Raw genomic sequence first — 18,046 nt, forward strand, 5'->3', positions numbered from 1 at the left:
GGTGCTCACACTGCTCGTCAGTAAAGCCAGGAATTTGCTCCCACAAGAGGTCCTGACATGCATCAACTTGGATGTCTTTAAAAGAGGATTAAACGAATCCATGCAGGATAAGGCTAGCAGTGGATACTAGCCGTGATGGCTATGTTTTGCTTTCACTGCCATAGACATTGAAATGGACTGCCTTCAAGTCGATCCCGATTTATGGCTACCCTGTGAATAGGGTGTTCGTGGTAAGCAGTATTCAGAGGGGGTTTACCATTGCCTCCCTCTGAGGCTAGTCCTCCCAGCTGGCTAGGGCCTGTTCAGCTTGCCACAGCTGCACCAGCCAGCCCCTTCCTTGTCTGCAACTGCCATCTGGGGGGCAACTGGGCTCCTTGGGACTCTGTAGCTTGCCCACGGCTGCACAGGTGGCGTGGCACGTCACCCCTGAGCCACTCCCTGTGGGGGTGATCTTTAGCTGGCCCTTGACACCCAGGAGACACGAGCAGGGATTTGAACTTGCAGACTCTGGACTCCCAGCCAGGCTGTTCTCCCCACTGTGCTATACCAGCTGTTTTTGTCATCGGCATTAAGCCTCTGAAAACCAGTTGCTGGGAACTGCAAGTGGGGAGGGTGAGGCTCTTGTGCTCAGGTCCCGCTTGTGGGCTTCCCATTGGCGCCTCTGTTTGGCCACTGAGGACAGGAGGCTGGACCAGACAGGCCCCCTTTGGCCTGATCCTGCAGCCAGGCTCTTCAGTCTCATCCCCAAGACTGCTCTTGTTTGTCACGTGGAGACATAATCCAGCCTCAGACTGTGGGTGGCTTTTAGGAATTCTTCTTCTTGGTGTTGAATTAGCTGATTCCAGTGGAGGTCACAACCCTCCTCGGCTTAGAATCTTATGTTTGTCTTTAACTCACAGGCACACAACACCTGGCATTTGGAATCATGGTGTTTAGATTACAGCTGCAGTGAGGAACTTTTGTCAACCTGAGGGCCAAACTCACTTCTGGGCAACCTTTCGGGGGCCGCATGCCAGTGGTGGGCAGGGCCAGAGGCAAAAGTGGGCGGGGCAATAGATGTAAATTTTACCTTTGTGCAGTACGCTTGTTTCTGCACATGCTCGCCCACCCCTCTCTGTCCTCTATCCAGGCAACAAGAGGCATCTTCGGTGTCTGAGGGGACGTTCTGGCCAGGCAGAAACAATCAAGGAGGGTGCAAAGCAGAGCAAGTGAGGGGTGTGGCCTGGGGAAGTCCTGTCTGGCCTCCCAAACCTGAGGTTCCCCACCCCTGGATTACAGGGAGAGGCTAGAAGGGGCCTAGTCCCTTTACTTGCATGGTGACCCCCTTCAGATGATGTTTTTGGAGGGAGGAATTAAATAGAAAAAGTAAAAATTAGTATCAGAATGGATACACTTAGGAATTGTCACAGCTTGTTTCCGATTTTTGAACCTGGGAACTTATACATGTGTAGTGAAGGGGAAAGGACGAGGCTTGGAAAAGTCTGTGCAGTGGCTGAAGGGAAGTGGTAGGACAAAGATGCAGCTGAGGATGAGGAAGCCTCAGGCCAAGAGGGTGGAGGCACGTTTGCAAGGAGGATCGCGCCCAGGAGGAGTCTTTGGGTGCAGGTCCTTCCAGCTGAACTGTGTTGCTGGGGGAGAGCGAGCGTCTGGGATAATCTTAGGGAGGAAGAAATCAACGTGCAAATGCTTTTATGCACCAGATTTTTGGTCACTGCTCATGGAGTAGCACAAACGTCTCCGTCAGAACAGACCCACCTTCAGTCCCAGTGGCTCTGAGACCTTTAGCATAGCCCACTTGCAACTTCCTGGGCAATCATAAGGACTAGAGACATGAGTGGTTCTCTCTTTTTTAAAAAAATATTTATTTATTGTTTCTTTGCAAGATTCCATGCCACTACAGAGCTGTTGTGTTCTGACTTTGGAGATCAGCATAATGGCATTTGTGTGGTTTTTGTGTGTGTGTTGCTTATTGTAACGTTCTCCCTGCAGTGGCCGACTTGGTCTACTGGCGGGACACCCGCAAATCGGCGTTTGTCTTCACTGCCTTGATGGTGGCTCTGCTGTGCCTGCTGCACTTCAGCATCATCAGCGTGGCCTCCTACATCTCCCTGGCTGCCCTCAGCATCACCGTCTCTCTCAGGGTTTACAGCAAAGTGCTGCATGCCATTCACCGGGGAGAAGGGAACAACCCCTTCCAGTGAGTAAGCTAGGGCTGGCTCCAGGGATATTTTGGTGCCTGGGGAGGGGGAAACCAGCGTGGCACCCATTTGCATAGGACATGAACTAATGTGAAGCACAACCCACCATTGGGAATGTATCGTGCGCCCCATTGAAATGGTGCACAAGAGCTTCCTGTTCGTTTCAATAGGTCTTGTGCAGGAAGAAGCCCCAAGAATGGGGTCAGATCCATCTGTGGGGCAGTTTGCTTTAACAGCATCCCAAAATCCCCTCCCCTGCCTTGCTTCATGGTGAAGCCCCCCCCCCCCCGGAGCCTCTGTGGTGCTCCTGGTTGTGGGGGCATCCTCAATCTGAGCTGCATAGCCTGGGAGCCAAGGGACGCCTCTTGAGGTTGTATTTGGCACAGCACCCTGATGTTTCCTCCCCTGCCCCCAATCCCCTGCCTTGTCCAGAGCCCAGCTGGATGCTGACCTAGGACTGTCCAAGGAGCAGCTGGAACGCCTGACGGAACGGGTCGTCTTCTACTTCACCTCGGGCACAAAGTCCCTGCAGCGTCTCTTCCTGGTGGATGACATGGTGGAGTCCATGAAGGTGGGTGGTCTGCTCACAGTCCCAGCTTCATGTGGGGTGGGGTGGATAGGAATCAGGCTGTACTGCCTCTGGACATGGAGGTTCCATTTAGCTATCACGGTGAGGGGGCCTAGGGACCAAAGGATGTATCCAACTGAGTTTTACTCAGAGTAGACTCATTGAAATTAATACTCCTAAATAATAATAATAATAATTATTATTATTACCACCTACCCTTCATCAGTAGGTCCCAGGGCGGGTCACAACAATATAAAATAAATTAAATCCATTAAAAACAATTAAAAACACATTATTTTGTATCTTTCAAAGACAGTATAATATTCTCCTGCAGGCAAAACATGAATATGCGCCACTACTCATTTTCAACAAGAATTTTCATTATGTTTACTGTAACAAAAGAGGAAAGTGCAATTAGAACAGGACCTGAAAGGGCAAATAAATCAGATTAAATAAATAACTCTGTTTTAAATACCTGAAAACAAGGAATGCCTAATCAGTTTGAACAAGTTCAAATCTCCAGAGCCCAGTGAACTGCATCCTAGAGTACTGAAGGAACTGACTGAAGAACTCTTGGAACCACTGTCTATTACCTTTGAGAAATTGTGGAGGATGGGTGAAGTGCCAGATGACTGGAGGAGGGCTAATTTTGTCCCTATATTCAAAAAGGGCAAAAAGGAGGACCCTGGGAACTACAGACCAGTCAGCCTGACATCAATCCCTGGGAAAATTATGGAGCAGATTATAAAGTGGTCAGTCTGTAAGCACCTTGAAAACAATGCAGTGATTACTAGAAGCCAAGATGGATTTATCAAGAACAAATTCTGCCAGACTAATCTTATCTCATTTTTTGATTGGGTAACCTCCCTGGTAGACTGTGGGAATGCTGTGGACATAATATTTCTCAACTTCTGCAAAGCTTTTTCCAAAGTGCCCCATGATATTCTGATTAGCAAGCTAGCTAAGTGTGGGCTGGATGGAACAACTGTCAGGTGGATCCACAGTTGACTACAGAATCGTACTCAGAGTGCTTATCAATAGCTCCTTCTCAAACTGGGGGGAGGTAACGAGTGAGGTACCGCAGGGCTTGGTCCTGGGCCCAGTACTCTTTAACATTTTTATTAATGACTTGGATGAGGAGGTGCAGGCAATGCTTATCAAATGCGCAGATGATACAAAATTGGGAGGGATAGCTAATACACTGGAAGACAGAAACAAAATTCAAAGGGATCTTGATAGGCTGCAGCACTGAGCCGAAAACAACAGGATGGAATTTAAAAGGGATAAGTGCAAAGTTCTGCAACTAGGAAAAAGAAACCAAATTGCAGTTATAAGATGGGGGATACTTGACTCAGCAATACGACATGTGAGAAGGATCTTGGGATTGTTGTTGCTCACAAGCTGAATATGAGCCATCAGTGCAATGAGGTTGCAAAAAGGGCAAATGCTATTTTAGGCTGCATTAACAGAAGTATAGTTTCCAAATCATGTGAAGTACTGGTTCCCCTCTATTTGGCACTGGTTAGGCCTCATCTTGAGTATTGTGTCCAGTTCTGGACACTGCACTTTAAGAAGGATGCAGATAAACTGGAACAGGTTCAGAGGAGGGCAACAAAGATGATCAGGGGACTGGAAACAAAGCCCTATGAGAAGAGGCTGAAAGAACTGGGCATGTTTAGCCTTGAGAAGAGAAGACTGAGGGGAGATATGATAGCACTCTTCAAGTACATGCAAGGTTGCCAGAGGAGGGCCGGGATCTCTTATTGATCATCCCAGAGCGCAGGACACGGAATAATGGGCTCAAGTTGCAGGAAGCCAGATTTTGGCTGAACATCAGGAAAACTTCCTAACTCTTAGAGCGGTACGTCAATGGAACCTGTTACCTAGGGAGGTGGTGGCATTCAAGAGGCAGCTAGATAGCCACCTGTCAAGGATGCTTTGATTTGGATTCCTGCATTGAGCAGGGGATTGGACTCGGTGGCCTTATAGGCCTTTTCCAACTCTGCTATTCGATGATTCTAAAGTTAAGCTAATTTAACTTTTTTCTTTCATGGCAATTTAACATTGGAAACCTTAGACATTCTTTCTAACAGAGTGTTAACATAAAAAGTAATTACTTTCCTTGCTATAGACTTAACTGCCGCCCTTGTATGATCTCTGATATTATCTTGTTTGCCTAAGGCGGTAATCAGTCACTTCATTAAATTAGTCATGTCCATTAATTTCCATGGGTCTACTCTGAGTATGACTAATGTTGGATACAACCGGAGATCCCTATAAAGAAAAGTTGAAGGTGTTGGTGTGTTTACGCTGAAGAAGAGATGACAAAGAGACAATAGGATAGCCATCTCAGATATTTGAAGGGCTGGAACATACAAATGATGCAGCAATTTTGATTTTGGTTACTCCAGAAGGTTTGACCAGAATCAATCAACAAATTACTCATTCCACACTTGTAAGAAATTGTTCTTTTAGTATGGCAGTGCTTACACTTTGGAACTCCCTGCCTATTGACATAAGGCACGTGGGTTCGCTGTACTCTTGTCAGAGCCTGCTTAAAACATTTTTGTTTAGGCAAGTCTATCCAGACATGTAGAAGTTGAGATTAAAACATACCTCCTGTTCTTAACTGTCTTTTATTGATCATTGTATTTTATTTTATTTTTGTAAACCACTTTAGAAGTTCTGTTATGATTAAGCAGCATATAAATTTTGTTAAGTAAAATAAAAATAAATTACAAGAAAAAGGATGGATAGCTAAACATTAGGAAAAACTTCCTGACTGTACGAGCTCTTCAACAGTGGCAATGGCTGCCTCAAAAAATGGTGGATTCTCCTTGGTTTTTAAATAGAGGAGAGATGGCCACCCATCAGGGCTGCTGTAGAAGTGAGATTCCTTGCTTGGCAAAGGGCTGGACAGGATTACTTTGGAGGCACCTTCAAACTCTGTGATAGATACCCCTCCAATTTGTTCTCAATGCTGTAAGTCCCATCTCACTAACCTTTCAGAGTTAGGAACGTAGTATTCTGCCTTACGCTGACTCAGAACATCAGTCCATCTAGCCTAGCTTGCGTACACTGACTGGTAGCAGCTCTCCAGGAGTTCAGGGAGGGAATCTTTCCAATTCCTACCTGGTGATGCCATTGGGGATTGAACCTCAGACCTTCTACATGCAAAGACTGAGTCCCGACCCTTCCCCTCAGTTCTTTGAGAGTGTCAACAAACATATAGATAGAAGCCATCCAGTTGGCATCTATGATGCAACTGTATTGGGAATGGTTGCCACATTCCACAAAGGATATTGTTGAGTTGGACAAGGTTCAGAAAAGGGTAACCAGAATGATCAAGGGGATAGAGCAACTCTCCTACGAGGAAAGGTTGCAGCATTTGGGCCTTTCACGTTTAGAGAAAAGGCGAGTCAGGCAACATAGTACAAGGCATGGAGAGGTGGATAGAGAAAAGTTTTTCTCCCTCTCTCACAACACTCAAACTCGTGGACATCCAGTGAAGCTGTACATTGGAAGATTCAGAACAGACAAAAGAAAGGAATTCTTCCCACAGCACACAATTAAAGTATGGATGTAATGGTGGCCACCGTCTTAGATAGCTTTAAAAGGGGTTTTGACAAATTCATGAAGGATAATGCCTGATATCAGTGGCTACTGATCATGATGGCTATCCTCAAGGATCAGAGCAGTGTGCCTCTGAATAGCAGTTGCTGGGAATCACAAGTGGGGAGAGTGTGGCTGTTGCACTCAGGTCCTGTTAGTGGGCTTCCCATAATGAACATCTAGTTGGCCACTGTGAGAACAGATGGGCCGTTGGCCTGATCCAGCAGTTAGGCTCTTCCTGTGTTCTGAAGCAAATCCCAGCATGGCTCCTCCTTGCAACCTCTTGGCTGCTTGGTAAGGCTTAGAGTAACCAAGCAAGCACCAAAGGATCAGATCCTGCTTTTGCCACCATATTGCCTTCTCTCTGCTCATCTTGTCTTCTCCTGTGGTAGATGCTGGGAAGAGAGTGTGTGGAGATGGGAAAGGGCTCCAGTCTTGCTAGCAACCCAGCAGGTGGGACTTCTCCTTCAGTTCTGAAGAGGCAAGAAGGAGACTTCCAAGGTTGCACTCCAGCTGGTCTTGAAACTTTCTGAATCTGGTTTTACACAACGAGAATACAGTTCACTGTGGGGCTTCGGCAAATTATTTTTATTATTTGGATAGAACAAAGGACGTATACAGCACCACAGTTCCTGAGGAAGGAGATATATTCTCCGAAACGCAGAGAGCACTACAACAGATCATTACCTAGCGCCAAAGCCCTTCTTTTTATCACCACTTGGTGCTTCCCCCTCCCCTTTGTTCCTACAACGAGAATACAGCCAATCAGTGGCAGACTAAAACCTGCAGCAGATTCCACTGCCCACTGACATGTGCCACTGGATCCAATGGAAGACTTGGACAAGCCTTCTGACCCCTTTCTTCTCCCTCTGTTCATTTTCAGTTTGCTTTCCTGTTCTACATCCTCACATACGTGGGAGCTGTGTTCAATGGGATGACTTTGCTTATACTGGGTAAGGCGGTGAGCTGGGTAGGGAGAAAGCATTTCATGTGGGGAGCAGAGCATGGGGAAAATTCAGTGGGTTGCGCTAGAATAGACAGAGAGAGCCTTCTGTGCCTCCCCCTCCCTTTTAAAAACCTGATATCCACAGAAACATACAAGAGCCTTTAAGAGGCACATTGCAAACAGAAATTCAGCTAGTGAAGCTTTGCCTAGTGCTACTTCTACAAAAAAACTATGCCTGTTGAATATTTGGTGTTTATGACACAGGTACCCTGGCCAGATTTATTTATTTATTAAAGTTTACACTGGCTGTTCATTATTGGAACTATTTCTTGGAAGTGCTTCCTTGCCGCTGTAAAAATGAGACTTCTGTCTGGGGGTAGTGTTAAATGACCCCTGGAAGAGCTACAGTCGTTTCCTGCTGTTTCCTCCAGATTGCTTGAAAGAGACTGGGTGAACAGTGTGTAGGGGGGTGTATCAAGGAAGTGAGAGTGTTGATCCTGTGAGACCTTGTTGTTTTTCTTCAAGCATGTGTTTCAACTCAAAACCAACGAAATTTTGGAAAGGCTCTCAGCAAAAACTCTGCGGAGGGCGATCCCCCCCAGTTCCCCCAGTTGCAGGCTCTCCCAGTCAGTGTTGGGGCTGGACAGTGGGAAGGGCAGAGGAGCAGATTTCTATGCTCAGCTCTCTTTATTCTCCTTCTCCAGGTGTGATAAGTGCATTTACCTTCCCTCTGCTGTACAGACAACATCAGGTGAGTGACCTGAGTGTGGGGAGGGGAAGCGGAATTAGGGGTTAGCTGGAATTGGTAGACTCTCCTCACGGAAGTGTTCAGTTCCTAAAAAAGAAAAGGTGCTGGGGCTCAAACCACTTCTGCTGTCATAAAAGCCCTCCTCATCCCACAGGCCTGGCCTGTGGCTACTCAGGAGATAGGGCTGGTTGATAAGTGTCATGTCTTTAGAACCGTGGGGCTAATCTGGAGGCTCCTCTGCCGTCTTTAGTCTACGTGCTGATTTGCTCCCTGGTGCACATTCTTCAAAGATTAATAATAATGCATGTGTCGGCTTGAAGCAGAAGCAGCTATGCATGACTCTGATTGGCTGTCAGTCCCCCCATCATGATGTCATAAAAAATCCCCAGGGCGGTTTTGCTTTACACTTAATTTTTTTTAATAAATGGGACAAAATAAATGGACGATGCATGAATGTTTGCATAGCATTTAATTTCTTAAAAAGAAAAAAACAGGCAGGCTGCTTAAGTACAGGAGGAAGTAGCCAAGTTGCTGAGCCCATGTTTGATTCAGTGATGGGCAGACCTGCCATTTAATTTGCAAAGCTAGGAGGAAGCTAGGAAAAACAGAAGGGAGTAGAAAAAGAGGAAGACCAAACAAGATGAATCGGTGACCTCCAATAGCATCTGTCATGGACCACCCTCGTCAGATCTTGTAAGTTCAGGTCTGTGGCTTCATTTATGGAATCAATCCATCTCTTGTTTGGCCTTCTTCTTTTTCTACTCCCTTCTGTTTTTCCCAGCATTATTGTCTTTTCTAGTGAATCATGTCTTCTCATTATGTGTCCAAAGTAGGACAACCTCAGTTTCATCATTTTAGCTATCATTTAGTGATAGTTCTGGTTTAATTTGTTCTAACACCCAATTATTTGTCTTTTTCGCAGTCCATGGTATGTGCAAAGCTCTCCTCCAACACCACATTTCAAATGAGTTTATTTTTCTCTTATCCGCTTTTTTCACTGTCCAACTTTCACATCCATTCATAGAGATCGGGAATACCATGATCTGAATGATCCTGACTTTGGTGTTCAGTGATACATCTTTGCTTTTGAGGACCTTTTGTAGTTCTCTCATAGCTGCCTTCCCCAGTCCTAGCCTTCTTCTGGTTTCTTGACTATTGTCTCCATTTTGGTTAATGACAGCGCCACGGTTTTGATAATCCTTGACAAGTTCAATGTCCTCAGCCTTAGAGCCCAGTATATGGCGTCGTTTCATTTCCCATGAGGCTAGAATAAGGGTGGGCAACCTGCAATTATCAGCTTTGTTTCAAAAGCCTTCTGTAAGTTGGCCTTCTGCCACGAAGGCCCTCTCTCTTTCTTCCTGCCCAGCGGGCTGCCTGGGAGCATGGAGAGACAGAGAAAGTGAACGGCTGGCAGAAAGGGAGACACAGGCAGCTGCCGTACACTGAGTCAGGCCATTGGGTCCCTCTAGCTCAGTACTGTCTGCACTGTCTGGCAGTGGCTCTCCAAGGTCTCTCCTGGAGATTGACCCTAAGATCTTCTGCCTGCAAAGCGGGTGCGCTGCCACTGAGCTGCGGCCCCTCCCCACAGGAAAGCGGTGATGCCCCACCCCAGCTGGCTTCAGCCCTGTCCATCGCTGGCATGTGCCCCTCCCACCAGATTACTCCTGAGGGAATGTAACCCCCAACAGAAAAAAGTTTGCCCATCCCTGGTCTAATGCTGGGAAAAACAGAAGGGAGTAGAAAAAGAGGAAGGGCAAACAAGAGATGGATTGATCCCATAAAGGAAGCCACAGACCTGAACTTGCAAGATCTGAACAGGGTGGTTCATGACAGATGCTGTTGTAGGTCACTGATTCATAGGGTCGCCATAAGCCATAATCAACTTGAAGGCACATAACAACCACCACCACTGGACTATAATCTGTAGCCCTTTGAAGCTTTCACTCTCTGTCTTGCAGATGCACACACACACACACTTTCACACAGACACTTTGCATTTCTGTTTCCCAAACTGTAGAGTGGAAAGGGGCCTCCCAGAGTTGTGGGTCGGAGCAGCTGCAGGCTGAATTTCTTTGTGGCACCTCCTTGAACCCCCTGCCCCTCTTTTTTTCGCTTTCAGGCACAGATTGACCAGTACGTGGGGCTGGTGAGGAATCAGTTGAGTAACCTCAGAGCCAAGTAAGTTGCACGTGGGTCTCCTTCTCCCACTGCGCCTGCCTTTCCTCAAGAGGAAAGGGGGCCACGAGGGGAGCAAAATCCTTCCATTGTGCTGTGTGCTTGCTCATGGTCATGTTTGTTGGAGAAAGAAAGAAAGAAGCAAACAAGGGCTGCCCTTGAGGTTGGTCCGGAGGCTGCAGCTGGTGCAGAATGTGGCAGCAGCCAGTGTGGCGTAGTGCTTAAGGTGTTGGACTACAACCTGGGAGACCAGGATTCAAATCCCCACACAGCCATGAAGCTCACTGGGTGACCTTGTGCCAGTCACTGCCTCTCAGCCTCATGAAAACCCTGTTCATAGGGTCGCCATAAGTCGGAATCGACTTGAAGGCAGTACTTACGTACGTACATTGCCCATTAGCTACTGGGCAAGTTCAAGGTTCTGGTTTTGGTGTAGAAAGCCCTATACAGCTTGGGACCAGGATATGTGTAAGATTGTTTTATCCCTTATATACCCAGTTGATCACTGTGCTCTGTAGGTGAGGGGCTCTTGCAGATACCATCTTATCAGAAGTTCCATTGTGCACAACATAAGAAACGGACCTTTAGTGTGGCGGCACCTTCCCTGTGGAATTCCCTCCCTTTAAATGTCAGGCGCCATCTCTGTTATCTTTCTGGCACCTACTGAAGACCTTTGTCTTTCAACAAGCCTTTTAAGTAGAGACCTTATCCTAGTCTGCATCTGTGTTAGAATTACTTTTGAAGATGTTAATGCTTTTTTTTTTTAAAAGGTGTTTTTAAAGATATTTTGTTTTAATATATTTTAAAATCTGTTTTTAAGATATTTTAAAATGTCTTTAGTGTTTTTATTTGCCACCCTGGGCTGCTTCTGGGAGGAAGGATGGGATATAAATTTAATTTAAAAAATAAATAAATAAAAGAAGGTTGATCTTTCTCTACTGGGAATATGGCGGTTTCTCTGCAGTCTTCATGCGCTTCATTTGGGGTCTTGCATTTGGTAGTTTGTGGATTAAAAATGTCTCACAGCTCTGTTGCATTCTTTGTGGCATTAACTATTTGGTGGAGGGGGGAAATGTCACACATGGATGCAATGAATTTTCACAAATTGCATACTGAATGTGTTTTGTAAACAGTACTCCACAAATGAAGTACAGGACCACTACCACCCCTGTGCCCTAGCACCACAGCGCCCTCTAGGGCTGCACTAGGGCTGCACTAGGGCATGGCTATCAATGCTTGCCCAGTGGACAGTCTCAATGCTACTGGAGAAATTGATTTTTTTTTAAAAAAGTCTGGCTTTTTTTTAGTGTTCGTGCATTTATTTTCACAACTGGGTGTGGGTTGCAGTTTCTTGTGTACAAAGGCTGACTGAAGTTGTGGGAAGGACCACAGCTCAGTGCTTTGTATCCAGAAGATCCTTGTTTGGATCCTCTGTGTCTCCAGTCAAGGCAGGGGTGGGGAACTTTTGGCTCTTGCTGAGCTTTTAACTTCCATCAGCCCTAGCAAGCATGGCCAATGGCCAGGGATGATGGGAGTTGCAGTTCAGCAACAGCTGGAGGACCAAAGATTCCCCACACCTGAGTTACAGGATCAGGTACTAGGTGACAGCAAAGACTCTTTTCTTCTCTGTTTGAGACCCTGGAGAGCAGCTGCCAGTCTGAGTAGACAATATTAGGCCAGATGGACAAATAATCTGATCTGGTGTAAAGCCCCATCTACGGTATATGTTTAGAACGGTAACATACCACTTTCAACTCTCATGGTTTCCCCAAAGAATCCTGAGAACTGTAGTTTAAGAATGGTGAGAGTTGTTAGGAGAGCTACTGATTCCCAGAGTGGTTTAACAATCAATCCCTCTCCCCAGGGAATTCTAGGACTTTCAGCACCCCAGGATGCTTTGGGGGAAGCCATAACTGTTTAAAGTGGAATGATACTACTTGAAATGTACAGTGCAGATGGAGCCTAAGGCACCTTCCTGTGTCTCTAAATCAGTGAACACAGGAATCTGCCTTGTACAGAGTCAAACCTTTGGTGTATCTAATATTGTCTGCCCTGGTTGGCAGTGGTTTTCTACCTGGATTGAACCCGGGACCTTCAGCATGCAAAGCAGATGGTCTCCCACTGACCTACAGCCTTCCCCTGAACTGGAGAGAAAATAATGACATTTAGCAATATGCAAAGACGGAAGGCTGGTCTGTAGATTGCTACTTTGAATATACTGGAACTATCTCGTAGGATCACAGGTCTTAGATTACCTCTCTTCCCACAAGAGGCAGTGATAGCCACCAATTTGGATGGCTTTAAAAGAGGATTGGACGAGTTCATGAAGAAGGCAGCTATCATGGCTACTAGCCACGCTGGCTATGTTCTTGCTCCAGTGTCTGAGGCAGCATGTCTCTGAATGCCAGTTGCTGGGAACTGCAGGAGGGGAGAGTCGACTTGCCCTCTGGTTCTGCATTTGGGCTTCGCCAGAGAGGCATTTGGTGGGCCACTGTCCCGATTCAGCAGACTCTGCTTTTGTTCTTATGTCTTCTTTGCTAGAGTTGAAGGGTGCAAAAGGACACAGACAGCTCCTCTGTGTGTTGCCTTGACCTCCTGGGAACAATCCCAACACACCTTTTCTCTTGATGTGAAGGTGGGGTAGTTTAGGGTGGGCACCAGGGTTGTTTGAGGGGGTGGCCAGGGGGCCCAAGCCTCAGGTTGTTTGTGCTGGGACCCAGATCTCCTGCTCCTTCCACCCACTTTTTAATTAAAAAAACCCAACAACTTCACCTGCACTGTGTTTGGGCGTACTGCCAAGTGCAGCACTGGTAAGACTTCCCCCCCCCCCATAAGCCTCCTGCCATCACAATGTGTCCAGAGACATCTGTCCTTATCAATTGATATATGCAGATTTTCCCTATCTAGCAACATCCCTTCTGGACCTCTCTCTCTCTCTCTCTCTCTCTCTCACACACACACACACACACACTCACACACACACACAGAGCAAGCATTCATTCTGCAGCCCATACATAGGTCCCTTATCCCAAGTCAGACCTGTGGTTCATTTAGCTCAGTCATCTGGCTGCACTCACCGCGAGCAGCTTTCCTATCTGGAGATGCTGGGGATTGAACCTGGGACCTTCTACATGCAAAGCAGGTACTCTACCACTGAGCTACCTCCCCTTACATCACATTCATGGCTGTTGACAGCTGCTGCATGCCACCACTGGTCTGGTGTGTATTGCAGAGTGCACAGGTTCCATCCACCGTCCTCTGTACCACAAAGGTAAAGGGGATCATGGCAGGACGAGACCGGATGTTAATGAGCAATAGCCATCAAAAGAGAGAAATATATTGAGGTGACCCCGTATTTTTTGTGTGAAAAATAAAGGCTTCTCTTTGAAAGAATTGGGAGGCTGTAGGATTTTGGATTTGTTTTGCAGAGGCAGAACAGTCAAAACAGGTGTTGCAAATAGAGATGTGAAGGCCTGGAAAAATTCAGGAGGAAAATGAGTTTTTTTCTGGGGAGGGTTTCCTGTATTTTTTTCCATTTTGGGGGGGATTCCCCCCCTAGTTTTTCCATTGTTCCAGGCCTTCACATCTCTAGCTGCAAAATGAGGTAGCTTTCCTAACTTTCATGCAAACTGTAGAACAGATTTCTCCAAGCTGGCTGGGGCTGACTGGAGTTATAGCCCAAAGCATTTGGATGGCACCAGCTTGGCGAAATCTGTTCTAGAACATGAAGATGGAGAGGAAGGGGCCTCAGTAGTCTTTAGTACAATTTGTCAAGCATAATCATAAGGAAATTCAGAAGACTTTATGAAGAATTAGCCTTACTGCCACAAACCAAAAAACTGTCTAGCCATGCATCCTGTTTTCAACCACAGTCAGCCAGAACGATGGGAAACTCACAAAAAAGGACATGAAAGTGATGTTCGTCCACTCTTGAGTGTTGCCAGCATTTCATAATCGGATATGGGCTCCCTTTGGAGGAAGGGCAGGACATAAATAAAATAAATAGATAAGGTATGTTCGAAATACACATTTCACTTAAATGGAGGGACCCCGAGAAAATCCATACTGTTGCAAAAGTAATGAACAGCTGAAATGTGGGGTGGTCACCTGTTTGAAGATCTCTTAGTCAATTAATTTTATGAATTTGAGTTGATTGTTTCATTAATTGAGTAAACCTGCATTAAAGGGTAAATTGCGGGCGAGGGAACCAAAACACTTTGTTTTTAGACGAAGAACATTGTTTCACAGCAGGCATCACTTGAGCAAAAAAGGCATCCCTCCCTTCTCTCAGGCTGGTGTAGCCCAGTGGGGAGGAGAGCCTGGCTGGGAGTCCAGAGTCAGTGAGTTCAAATCCCCGCTTGAGTCTCCTGGGTGTCAAGGGCCAGCTAAAGATCACCCCCACAGCGAGTGGATCAGGGGTTACGTGCCCTGCCACCTATGCAGCCGTGGGCAAGGTGCATAGTCCCAAGGAGCCCAGTTGCCCCCCAGCTGCCAGGTGCGGACAAGGAAGGGGCTGGCTTGTGCAGCTGTGGCAATTTGAGCAGGCCCTAGCCAGCTGGGGAGGACTAGCCTCAGAGGGAGGCAATGGTAAACCCCCTCTGAATACCGCTTACCATGAAAACTCTATTCATAGGGCAGCCATAAGTCGGGATCGACTTGAAGGCAGTCCATTTCCATTTCCCTTCTCTCACCCACAGACAAGGCTGATTCCTCTAAGATGGGACATGCCACCTGCAGTTTGAAAAATACATTAAACCCTTTTAAAAATCTGCCAAATAATTAGTAAGGAAAACACCTTTTTCAGCTAGTCAATATTTTTAAAAAATCACTTCTAACCAATTAAGAATGTAACAAGTGCCCTGCTGGATCAGGCCAGTGGCCCATCTAGCCCGTCCTCTTCTCATAGTGGCCAACCAGATGCTTCAATGAGAAGCCTGCAAACAGGACCTGAGTGCAAGAGCAACTGTCCCCTTCTGCAGTTCCCAGCAACTGGTATTGAGAGGCATGCAGCCTCCACCCGCAGAGGGAGAACATAGCCATTGTGGCTAGTTCAGTAGGGCTTCGCTTTACAGCGATTAACTAATGCAGCGGCTTTCAATTAAGGAAAGTCCCTGCATTCAGGCACTTGTTCCGTTTTTACGGTGGTTTTTTTCCATCACGCGCCATTTTGACGTCATTTTCACGCGATGCATGCCATTATCGTGAATGGGTTTTGCTTTTCGGCGATTTCTGCTTTACAGCGGGGGTCCGGAACGGAACCCACTGTATGAGCGGGGCACTACTGTAATGAGCTGGCTGAACATTGCAGCCCTGCTTTTTAAAAAATAATGAAATTAACGGCTCAACTCACAGGTTGCCCTTGATAAATATGGACGCTCAAGATGCATTTGTGATGTGCATGGTATTTGTTGTATGACTGTGATCTTACTCTTGATTTTATGCTGCTCGCCACCATATTATTTTATCGTAGTGTTGGCAGTATAGAGATTTCTGCAAATAATGTACAAACATAGCACAAGGCAAGACCTCTTCAGGAAGGAAACTCTTCCCCCTCTCCCCCTGCTAAATTTCTCTCTCTTTTCTTTCTCTCCCTAGGATGCTTGCCAAGCTACCAACAGCCAAAGCAAAAGCAGAATGAATGACTCCCCTTCTCTTTCCTGCTCCCCTACACAAATGCACACAAACACACACACACACACACACACACATATATATATATATATATACACATACACAACACACATGCGCGCACACACTTCCCCCCCCATTCCTTCCACCTGCTCTCCCCACCATCCCTAAAGAGACCCTCCTGTCCCCTGTGCAGGTGGAAACAGACCCACCACCCATTGGCCTGCACAGGACACAAAGCTCGTGCCTGCATCCGGTCCACCTCTGACCTAGAGGTCAGAGAAGAATGGCTGGAGGCTCTCCCCAGCAAAGAAGGCAAAATGAAGAGCCCTTTGGCATCCCAGCATTCCCCTTTGCTAACTGCACATGGAGATCCTAGTTCCCCCAGGTTGCACTGCTCCACATGGAGCAGCCCGCCATATGTGCTGGGCATTGGCACCTCTGAGCAAAACTGACACAGCACAGACTCCGGGGGGCCCCTCCCAGTCAGTGTGGTCCTGTGGGCAGTGGATCTCTGATGTGGCAGTGAGTGGGCATGAGCTTCTCCTCAAGCACCCCTCTCCGGTAGGCCCACATCTCCAAGCTTAGCAGCCAGGAGCCCATGACTGTCTGGGGTGTGCCAAGACCTCCTTTTTGCCAGAGTACCATGTGCCCTCTTTCCCCCTCTCCCTCCCTGCCTGCAGAACTTATTTCTGAACGGAAAGTTGACATGACCCTCTGCCAACCTGGAAGAAGCCCCTCTTTCTTCTTCTTCAACAGGTGCCGTTTCCAGGTTGGACAGACCACACACCCCAGATCCTCTTTACACCCCTTTTTCTTGCAATGTTCCAACTGCCGTAGCCTTCCTTCACGGGCCTGGCTGTGACTTAGCTAATGATGTGGCGTGGCTGGTGCACCCGGTTCTTGGCTTGGATTTACACTTTAATAAAAACACGTGGGGGGAAAAAAAACAATGCGACTGACTCTTGGCCTCCCGCCTCCTTCACTGGCCTGTATTGACTGATGGGGATGTGCAGCATGTTGTGGTAGAGTGAGAGAGCCTGCATTTGCCCAAACTCCCCACCCCACCCTTTCCACGCAACTTGCACAGCTTTGGGAAGGGCCAGAGCTTGCCTTGCATGCAGAAGGTCCCAGGTTCAGGGGCATAACCAGGGAGAACCCAGAAGAGCTGCTGCCAGTGTAGACAGTATTGACCAGCTTCCTATATTTCTAGGCACAGGAACCCAGTCCCTCTCTGCGTCTTGTCTCCCTAGCCCAGGACACAGGGAACTGCCCTGCAGTGAGGCAGACCATGATCCATCCAGCTCAGTATTGCCTACAGTGCCTGGCCATAGCCCTTCAGAGTTTCAGGCAAAACAGGGTTCTTCCCTTGCCCTAAAAGGCAATCCTGGCAATTGAACCTTAGGCACACATAGGCAGAGATGCATGTAGATGCTGTAATCGCTGAGCTGTGGCCCATCCCCTTTGCAGTTACATGTTGAGTTCCATGTCACAGGGAAGGCAAATTGGCCTCCCTGAGCCTTTTCCATCATGGCCCTATATTTTGGAATGCCCCCTAGCCAAGGTTCCTATGTCTCCCTCCCCCAGCTTTATGTACAAAAGCAGCTCAGATCCCTTCTCAAGGAGCCTTTGTGTTGACTGGTTGATTAATTTACCAGCTGCTTGGCTATTTTTATTTGTAGTTTAATTTTTTAATCTTTGGAATTTGATGAAAGGCAGTACAGAAGTGTTCAAAACAAAGGTTGGGTGACAGCAACAGGAAAGTGCCAAGATATCAGCATCTCCTATGGGAGACACAAGGATGCCCATCCTGTCACCACACTGGCCCAAGTGTTTGCCTTTCCTTAGCCTACTCAAGGCACAACTAGCCAAACACACACCCCTACTACACCCGCCTTGAGATACAACTTGCTGAAGTTCGATGTGACCAGCAGGGGGAGCCCACAGACTGCTTCTCTTGTAAAAGCCACAGTGGAAAGTAGGTGCTGCTGCAAGACACAGGCAGTTTAAAGGGCAGCGCTTGAGAACAGCTGCAAGATCCAGCTTAGAATGGTGCTAAATGATTGCCTAGGGGCGGTTTGCTAATTTTGGGGTCCTACAGGGCCAGGCAGAAAGAGGGAGCTCCTGTTCAAATATTAAAAGTTCAATACACATTTTTAAAAACTGGTGCA

General features: G+C 47.1%; 1 protein-coding gene across 2 annotated transcripts in view; it reads left to right on the top strand.

Annotated features, from left to right (window-relative positions):
• Window positions 1-16,860, top strand: part of RTN2 (reticulon 2) — a 30,211-nt gene extending 13,351 nt beyond the window's left edge. For both annotated transcript variants that reach the window (XM_061598030.1, XM_061598029.1), the window contains exons 5-10: window positions 1,990-2,197; window positions 2,631-2,769; window positions 7,262-7,331; window positions 8,029-8,075; window positions 10,192-10,250; window positions 15,843-16,860. In XM_061598030.1, the coding sequence (XP_061454014.1) occupies window positions 1,990-2,197; window positions 2,631-2,769; window positions 7,262-7,331; window positions 8,029-8,075; window positions 10,192-10,250; window positions 15,843-15,885 (566 nt within the window). In that variant the 3' untranslated portion in view covers window positions 15,886-16,860. The remainder of the gene's footprint in view (window positions 1-1,989; window positions 2,198-2,630; window positions 2,770-7,261; window positions 7,332-8,028; window positions 8,076-10,191; window positions 10,251-15,842) is intronic.
• Window positions 16,861-18,046: the final 1,186 nt, after the last annotated feature.

Source organism: Rhineura floridana, chromosome 15 (assembly GCF_030035675.1).
Source record: "Rhineura floridana isolate rRhiFlo1 chromosome 15, rRhiFlo1.hap2, whole genome shotgun sequence".
NCBI lineage: Eukaryota > Metazoa > Chordata > Lepidosauria > Squamata > Rhineuridae > Rhineura > Rhineura floridana.